We start from the raw sequence: 10358 nt of genomic DNA on the forward strand, positions 1-10358 counted from the left end.
CGCGCTGCTGCTCCAACTGCACTTTTTCTCCTCTTGATATTTGCACATTTTGTAGATTGCTGCCCACGGGTATATATTAGATCTATTAAAGTACGTCCAGATCGCAGACATGCTGCCCCCGCTCCAGACAAGTCCATGCGTATTGCTTACTTCATTACAACAACCTGTTTCGGTTGGTCTTTTTTCTTTAATCAATGTCAATACTGCGCAAATAATAGGCTATATATATATATATATATCCATTCATACATTATATTACTTTAATTAGTTTTCATGTAAAAACCTCATTTTTAAGGCTTTTATTTTGCCATGGTGGGCAGCCACGATCAATTAAATGTAGGTGAAACACTGTGTGTGTGTGTGGGTGTGTGTGTGTGTGTGTGTGTGTGTGTGTGTGTGTGTGTGTGTGTGTGTGCGTGTGTGTGTGTGTGTATATATATATATATATATATATATATATATATATATATATATATATATATATATACATACACACATTATATATATATATATATATATATATATATATATATATATATATATATATACATACACACATTATATATATATATATTTATGTATATATAATGTATGTATACATGTGTGTGTGTGTATATATGTGTGTGTATATATATATGTGTGTGTATATATATATATATATATATATATATATATATATATATATATATATATATATATACTACCGTTCAAAAGTTTGGGGTCACCCAAACAATTTTGTGGAATAGCCTTCATTTCTAAGAACAAGAATAGACTGTCGCGTTTCAGATGAAAGTTCTCTTTTTCTAGCCATTTTGAGCGATTAATTGACCCCACAAATGTGATGCTCCAGAAACTCAATCTGCTCAAAGGAAGGTCAGTTTTGTAGCTTCTGTAACGAGCTAAACTGTTTTCAGATGTGTGAACATGATTGCACAAGGGTTTTCTAATCATCAATTAGCCTTCTGAGCCAATGAGCAAACACATTGTACCATTAGAACACTGGAGTGATAGTTGCTGGAAATGGGCCTCTATACACCTATGTAGATATTGCACCAAAAACGCAGACATGTGCAGCTAGAATAGTCATTTACCACATTAGCAATGTATAGAGTGTATTTCTTTAAAGTTAAGACTAGTTTAAAGTTATCTTCATTGACAAGTACAGTGCTTTTCCTTCAAAAATAAGGACATTTCAATGTGACCCCAAACTTTTGAAGGGTAGTATATACATAAAATCCATTCTACAGTTTGAATTAAAACAATATAGGTTTTGTGATATTATTATATTTGTTTGGTATTTTAGAAAAAAAAACTTGCTGGAATGAAAAGATAGGATTAATTCTGTTATTTTCCCAGGGCAGTCTGGCATCACCACATGCTCATCTTATTATACCCGTATCGTCATTCATGGAAGAGACCTTTAACGACTTGGCGGTCATACCTTAATCCCAAGCAGCCACAGGCGACAGTCCACAGAACTGTTAACCTCTTTCTTCTCGCTTCCTTTGTATGTTGCTAAACAGTCTGATGACTCTGAGCATGTTTGGATGCTCTGTGTTATTTTCAGACCTCACCAGCTCAATCCGGCCTTGTTATCGAGTGTGCATCTTGCCAGGAGGCTCGGCTGACCTTAAAGCTTTTAAATAGTAGACCACATCCTCCAGTCATGATCATGACCACGCGAGTCAAGAGGGGAAAGTGTTATATCAGCTCTTCTTCCCTCGGAGCGAAGGGTTGAAATCCAACTTGTGCACAGTTGGCTTTTGCATTGAAAGCTCTTGTGAGAAATGTCTTGCTTTTGCTGTCTCCTCAGGTGAAGCGGTTCACTTAGCCAGAGACTTCGGTTACGTGTGCGAGACAGAGTTTCCCGCCAAAGCCATTGCGGAGTACCTGGGCAGGCCTCACGTGGAACGCAATGAGGTTAACTCGCGCAAGAACATGCTCCTTGCTGCCAAGTGAGTGTCCGCAGAATTTCACTTTCATTCATTTGTCTCGTCTGCGGCTCTCACCTGAATCTAATAGGACATTCTACAGAAATTGGCCGAACCACGGTTAGGATTAAAGGATTTATTATTCTTTATTATTAGTTTACATTGGACTTTTATCCTTTTATTGGTGTATGTGTGTGTCTTTATAACAATACAGTCAGAAACCTCCAGCACTACAAAACCCAACCTTCATACTTAAGATAAAACAATTGGTTTCCCAAAGAAAACATTGGAATATAATGAATCTGTTTCAGTTTCAAACTATCATACATTTATAAATTAAAATAATTCTGAAATGTCATACGAGTGTAGAAATAATACTTTTAATTCAACTGAACAAAAAAAAACAAGTGTAAAAAATGTTAGTCGTTGGATAATAAAATAAAATCCCTTTCCTTTTGATTGTGTCGTGCATTGAGAAGTATTTAGTCAATGTAGTGCATCCATTTTTTTTAGCAGTCTTAAAAGTATAAAAAGAAATGAACGCTTTTTCCTCCTCAAAAGTCGCCACGGTCCTCTTGATATTTGCACATTTTGTAGATTGCTGCCCAGGGCTATAAGTTGGATCTATTACAGTACGTCCAGATTGCAGACATGCTGCCCTCGCTCCAGACAATCCCATAAGTATTGCTTACTTCATTATAACAACCTGTTTCGGCAGTGCTGTTTTGGTGATCAACGTCTTTTGTGTGTCAATAGTGCGCAGATAATAGGCTCTATATATACATCCGTACATTATATGACTTTAATTTGTTTTCATGTAAATACCTCTACTTTTGAAGGTGTCGCAGATTTTATTTTGCTGTGGTGGGCAGCCACGTTTAAGTAAATGTAGGCGAATTAAGTGTGTGTGTGTGTGTGTGTGTGTGTGTGTGTGTGTGTGTGTGTGTGTGTGTGTGTGTGTGTGTGTGTGTGTGTGTGTGTGTGTGTGTGTGTGTGTGTGTGTGTGTGTATATATGTATATATGTGTATATATATATATATATTAGGGCTGCAACAACTAATCGATTAAAATCGATTATAAAAATAGTTGCCGATTAATTTAGAATTTAGTCATCGATTCGTTGGATCTATGCTATGCGCATGCGCAGAGGCTTTTAATTTATTTTTTTATTTTTTTTATTTTATTTTTTTAATAAACCTTTATTTATAAACTGCAACATGTACAAACATCTGAAAAACAATAATCAAAATAAATACCGGAAAGGATAGAAATGTAGTTTGTCTCTTTTATCCGATTATTAATCGATTAATCAAAGTAATAATCGACAGATTAATCGATTATCAAATTAATCGTTAGTTGCAGCCCTAATATATATATATATATATATATATATATATATATATATATATATATATATATATATATATATATATATGTGTATGTATATATATATATATATATATATATATATATATATATATATATATATATATATATATGTGTATGTATATATATATATATATGTGTATGTATATATATATATATATATATATATATATATATATATGTGTATGTATATATATGTGTATATATGTGTATGTATATATATGTGTATATATGTGTATGTATATATATGTGTATATATGTGTATGTATATATATGTGTATATATGTGTATGTATATATATGTGTATATATGTATATATATATGTATGTGTATATGTATATATATATACATATATATATACACACACACACATATGTGTGTGTATGTATATATATATATATGTGTATATATATGTGTATATATATGTGTATATATATATGTATATATATATGTATATATGTATGTGTATATATATGTAAATATTACATATATGTTATATGTAAATATTACATATATGTTATATGTAAATATTACATATATGTTATATGTAAATATTACATATATGTTATATGTAAATATTGCTACTATGTCACATTTTTTGTCTATTTTATACCTGCATTGTCCTTTCCATCCTTACACTTTCCATCCTTTGTAACTAAGCTACCGTGTGGAACAATTTCCCTTGTGGATCATTAAAGTTCGTTTAAGTTAGAGGTGACCTTCTTCTTCCGTGCTGTACATTCAAATTCAGTGTACTTAAAAGTGTACTGCACTTGATGACTTTTTTTAAAAAAACATCGCATTGTGAATTTTGTGAACATGTATTAAATGCATGAAGCAATTGGTGGTGGGGTGGGTCGAGTGGGATATATTGTGGGTTTATAGTGCTTGAATCACATGGAAACACATTGCATTGTGGGTCTTGCTGGACTCTGAATCGTTTATTTACATGGCTGAATACAAGACTCTGTGCTTAAGTTGAGTTTTTTTCTTTAATAACTTCAAAACATGGCGCAAACGTGCAGCATGATTAACTTACACAATCGTGGTCATGGCCACTTCAGGAATGAAAAGGATTTGGGGAGATTTTTCTCATTTCCAGCTTGGACGCAAAGTCGAAGGAAGTCTCAGTGGGTTAGTGAGCTATTAAAGAGACGATGAGTAGCCTGGATAGCAGAAGTGAGACGCTCAAACATAACTTTTAACGCTATCACCTGGTACATGTCGGTATGTTCACTGCATTTTCACACTGGTAAGTTTGAATTAAAGCGTGTTTTACTCTGTTGCACACATAGCATTTAGCAGGCTGTTAGCGTTAGCTAAGCTAAGTGTTGGCGCTAGGAATTTTCAAAATGGGGTCCCAGGGACCCCATCAAGTCATAAAAATGGGGTCCCACTTTTATGTAGTTTTGAAAACAAATAATAAATGTACGCATTATCCTGTTATATCTCACATTCTATATTGTGTTTTGGAAAAAGTTGTCATAAACGTTACTTAATTCATTAAAAAAAAAAAAAAAATTCAAAAGAAAACACATTTTTTTGCATGTGTAAATGTATTCAGTTATAAACATTCATTCACTTTCTTCTTTCCTTCATGGATCTAAACTTTACCGCTGTCTGTATTTTTTTTCCTATATTTTCATTTAATAAGTTGTAGGTGTATCTATTTCAGTAAAAAAGTGTTTTGCTTCGGTCATGAAAGGATGACAATCCTGTGCCAGAACATACATGCATGTGACACATGTAGTTGATTATTCTCACCTGTATGTAGATCATCAGTCGTTTAAAAACCGCCACATCTACCCTGGCATGGCAAATAATGCCAACAAACTTAGAATTTTGCAAGTTAGTTTCAATGTCATTTGATACAGTGGCACTCAATGACTATAGCAATTGTACCGGAAAGTGCATTACTTTGAGGTCGACCAATAACTAATGATTAATAATTTGACCCGGCAAATATAAACAAAACAAAACAGCGGCGGAAAGCAATAATCGGTAAAAAAAAAAAAAAAGGTCAGAGTTCACAACAATGGAAGTATATAATAGAGTGGGACAGGTTTTTTTTTTAGTTCTTTGCTTGCATACTGTAGAACTTTACATTACATGTTCAATAATAATAATGTTACAAAATTATTTAGTGAAAATTCTGTGGTACATTATATGGCACATGTACAGTTGTGGTTGAAAGTGTACATCCACTTGTAAAGAACATCATGTCATGGCTGTCTTGAGTTGCCAATCATTTCTACAGCTCAATTTTTGTTTCATCTGACATCACATGGACAAAGTTCTGTGGTCAGATGAAACAAAAATTCAGCTGTTTGGCCACAATACCCAGCAATATGTTTGGAGGAGAAAAGGTGAGGCCTTTAATCCCAGGAACACCATTCCTACCGTCAAGCAATGGTGGTGGTAGTATTATGCTCTGGGCCTGTTTTGCTGCCAATGAAACTGGTGCTTTACAGAGAGTAAATGGGACAATAAAAAAGGAGGATTACCTCCAAATTCTTCAGGACAAGCTAAAATCATCAGCCCGGAGGTTGGGTCTTGGGTGCAGTTGGGTGTTCCAACAGGACAATGACTCCAAACACATGTCAAAAGTGGTAAAGGAATGGCTAAATCAGGCTAGAATTAAGGTATTAGAATGGCCTTCCCAAAGTCCTGACTTTAATGTGTGGACAATGCTGAAGAAACAAGTCCATGTCAGAAAACCAACAAGTTTAGCTGAACTGCACCAATTTCGTCAAGAGGAGTGGTCAAACATTCAAGCAGAAGCTTGTGGATGGCTACCAAAAGTGTCTTATTGCAGTGAAACTTGCCAAGGGACATGTAAGCAAATATTAGTAGAGCCATAATAAATTCATAAAAGAACCAAAATTCATGAATGTTTTTTTTGTGAGCAACAAGTATGTGCTCCAATCACTACATCACAAAAAAACAAGTTGTAGAAATGATTGTAAACTCAAGACAGCCATGACATGATGTTCTTTACAAGTGTATGTACACTTTTGACCACAACTGTAGATATTGTACAAATGATGTGAGACATTTACAAATTATATTGTTATAATTATGTGATATTAAAACTGGAAGGCAACAACGCCTTATTGCCACACCGGCTTGATTAAAAAATGTTCTATATTTTCTCCAACTGGAAAAGATTAATTTCAATTGTTTATTTAAAATAGGGACAGCACAAAATAATGAACATATAGGCTGTAGGCTGACATAGAATGGTTGTTCTGGAAAGTTTCGAGAACTGTGGGCACCTTTTATGAGATGTGTAAGAGAAACCGATCTCCAATTTAACCCTGATTGAATCACAACTGAAATGTGGGTGGTTGATGAGCCTGTTGTGTGCTGGTGGGTTGCGATGTCTCTCTAAGGTCATGCAGGAATGCAGCTGTTTGTGGTTTTGTGTTGACATCTGTCTGCGGTTTCTTACTTTTTATATTATTATTATTATTTGTATTGTTATTTTTTTGTTTTCTTTTTTACTTGTGGGAAAACATACATCATCTGATGTTTGCTAGACAATCCATGCCATCTAATAGTGTCTCAAAATAAATGAAAAAATGTTTAAAAAAAAAAAAAAAAATTACCGTATTTTTCGGATTATAAATCGCAGTTTTTTTCATAGTTTGGCCGGGAGTGCGATTTATACTCTGGAGCGACTTATGTGTGAAATTATTAACACATTACCGTAAAATATCAAGTCGCATTTTTTGGGGAAATGTATTTGATAAAATCCAACACCAAGAATAGACATTTGAAAGGCAATTTAAAATAAATAAAGAATAGCGAACAACAGGCTGAATAAGTGTACTTTATATGAGGCATAAATAACCAACTGGTATGTTAACGTAACATATTATGGTAAGAGTCATTCAAATAACTATAACATATAGAACATGCTATACGTTTACCAAACAAGCTGTCACTCCTAATCGCTAAATCCCATGAAATCTTATACGTCTAGTCTCTTACGTGAATGAGCTAAATAATATTATTTGATATTTTACGCTAATGTGTTAATCATTTCACACCGGCCAAACTATGAAAAATACTGCGACTTATAGTCTGAAAAATACTGTATATTTCCCATAAACTGCCAAGATACCTGTGGCGGTGGGGGCGTGGCTATGGGTGTGGTCACCATGACATCATCGAGTAATTTCCATAATTTACTACAATGATGATTTTCTCTAAAAAGGCTCAAAAAATGTATACTTACTAATTAATAATAACAGTTTTGTTTTAAACGTCCATCCATCCATCCATTTTACAATATAATTACAACACTTTATGTACATATTTATATACAGATTTGAACAATAAGTTATTCACTGAAATATATTTATTAATTGTGGTTCTTACAAAAAATATATCTTATAAAATATAAAAGCTAAAATGTCTCTTAAAGCTCTGCCCCTTTAATTAGTGCATACTAAATAATGTAACTTTAGCCTACTACTACAACCATATTATTTACCAGCAACATAAAGTGAAACAGAGGCAGAGGTGTCCTGCCACAGTCAGTAACAAATAAACAGAAAACAGTAGTGGTCAAATACAAATAAGGCAACAAGAGAAGTATCCTACACTTCTCTTTTGTAAAGTAAATGTGAACAGCCTATATGGGCATCTACATCAACTATATGATTTGCCTGAGAAGCTGGACAGGACAAAAAAATATATATATTTAAAACAATTTTTTTAAAATTTGTGGCGGTCGTAATTCTTTCGTGGCGTTCCGCCACAAATAAATGAATGTGTGGGAAACACTGTATTTTGTTGTTTTCTTACTGTACCGAAAATGAACTGAACCGTGACCTCTAAACCGAGGCATTTTTGTGTACCGTGACACCCCTATTACAGGTTTATGTCAACTTTTGACCATGACTACAGATGAGAATAAATCTAAAGGTATAATAGTGTGGAAATGCTCTCAAATGCAGGAATTCTAGTCTTCATTTTCAAAAAAATGTCTTTGGTGGTTTGCGTGGCAGCTTCACGTTGGTGGAAATGTTGTGGTGGTGAATATTCATGTAGTCTTGAGGGCCAATGTAATAATCGTGTGTCCCCGCCCCGCCCCTAACTCCTGCAGGCAAATCTGCAAGGAGTTCACCGACCTGCTCACCCAGGACCGCTCGCCGCTGGGCAACTCCCGGCCGGCGCCCATCCTGGAGCCGGGCATCCAGGGCTGCCTGACTCACTTCAGCCTCATCAGCCACGGCTTCGGCTCGCCGGCCATCTGCGCCGCCATGACCTCGCTGCAGAACTACCTGAACGAGGCCCTCAAACAGGTGGACAAGATGTACCTGAGCTCCGGCGACGACGGGGCGGGAGACGGCGGCAGCAAAGCCACCGACAAACTGGACAAGCACAGGAAATGAGACGCTCTCCCCGCGCGGGTGGGGGGAATCCGCGTATGAACTCCGGGTTTCCGCCCCATTTTTCTTTTGTACGATCGCAACTTTGGGAGAACATTTTTTTTTTATTCCCTCCCTCCCCCCCTCCCTCCAGAGGACATCATTTCAAGATGCTGTGAGCTCCCCTTCCTCCTCCTCCTCCTCCTGTCTGGAGGCAAATCCTCTGATTTCCTGCGTCTCAACACGACGGACCACTTTTTACGAGGAAAAAGACACAATTCTCTCCCGTTTTAAAAAGGACAAAAAAAAAGAAGCTGATTCACGTCAGGATGGATTCCGTGTTCCTGTGCTTTGCCGACCTCCAGAAACCTCGTCAGTGTTCACACAGAGGATGCTGCCATGTCTGAAAACTAGGGATGGGCATAGGAAGCCATTCAGTCACGGGTTGTCGAACCCACACTGCAAAAAAAAAGTCAGTGTTCAAAAACAAGAAAAAAAAAATTCAAAAATGAGGGGTATTTTATTTGAACTAAGCAAAATTATCTGCCAATAGAACAAGACAATTCATCTTGTCAAGACTTTCCAAAACAAGTCAAATTAGCTAACCTCAATGAACCCGAAAATACCTTAAAACAACTACTGTATATTCTCACTAATAACAAGTGCGCTTTTCTAGGTAGAAAAAAATGGAGACCTTTTTTGCTCAATATTTTAAAAAATGCTAGTTCCATTATCTTGACATAATGACATCATGATTTTTTTTTTCATGCTTGAAGTAGGGATGTCCGATAATATCGGCCTGATAAATGCGTTAAAATGTAATATCGGAAATTATCGGTATCGTTTTTTTTATTATCGGTATCGTTTTTTTTTTGTTTTTGTTTTTTTAATTAAATCAACATAAAAAACACAAGATACACTTACAATTAATGCACCAACCCAAAAAACCTCCCTCATTCACACAAAAGGGTTGTTTCTTTCTGTTATTAATATTGTGGTTCCTACATTATATATCAATATATATCAATACAGTCTGCAAGGGATACAGTCCGTAAGCACACATGATTGTGCGTGCTGCTGCTCCACTAATAGTACTAACCTTTAACAGTTAATTTTACTCATTTTCATTAATTACTAGTTTCTATGTAACTAATTTTATATTGTTTACTTTCTTTTTTATTCAAGAAAATGTTTTTAATTTATTTATCTTATTTTATTTTATAATTTTTTTTTTTTAAAGTACCTTATCTTCACCATACCTGGTTGTCCAAATTAGGCATAATAATGTGTTAATTCCACGACTGCATATATCGGTTGATATCGGTATTGGTAATTAAAGAGTTGGACAATATCGGAATATCGGCAAAAAGCCATTATCGGACATCCCTAGCTTGAAGTAAGAAACTCTCCTGTCACACAGAAAATATTTTAATGTTTCTGAAGTATATCCTCTAAAAAACAGCAGAGCTCTCCTGTCACATATAAGATCTTTGACTTGTATTTGTATGATTAGATCCTCAAAAACAGCGCTCCTCTCATCGTATATATTTGACTGGTGTTTTTGCAGTGCATCCTCAAAAACATCGGCGCTCTCCTGTCACATATAAAATCTTTGACTTGTATTTTTATGATTAGATCCTCAAAAACAGCACTCCCCTCTTA

At 35.2% G+C, this 10358-nt stretch overlaps 1 protein-coding gene across 4 annotated transcripts in view; it reads left to right on the forward strand.

The window, feature by feature from the left end:
* The window catches only part of tfap2c (transcription factor AP-2 gamma (activating enhancer binding protein 2 gamma)), a 48455-nt gene extending 38610 nt beyond the window's left edge, over positions 1–9845 (forward strand). For 2 of the 4 annotated variants that reach the window (XM_062037924.1, XM_062037923.1), the window contains exons 6-7: positions 1814–1955; positions 8432–9845. In XM_062037924.1, the coding sequence (XP_061893908.1) occupies positions 1814–1955; positions 8432–8720 (431 nt within the window). In that variant the 3' untranslated portion in view covers positions 8721–9845. The remainder of the gene's footprint in view (positions 1–1813; positions 1956–8431) is intronic. The other 2 variants (XM_062037922.1, XM_062037921.1) reach the window with 2 other exon arrangements.
* The last annotated feature ends 513 nt before the right edge of the window (positions 9846–10358 follow it).

Source organism: Entelurus aequoreus, linkage group LG26 (assembly GCF_033978785.1).
Source record: "Entelurus aequoreus isolate RoL-2023_Sb linkage group LG26, RoL_Eaeq_v1.1, whole genome shotgun sequence".
Classification (NCBI taxonomy): Eukaryota; Metazoa; Chordata; class Actinopteri; order Syngnathiformes; family Syngnathidae; genus Entelurus; species Entelurus aequoreus.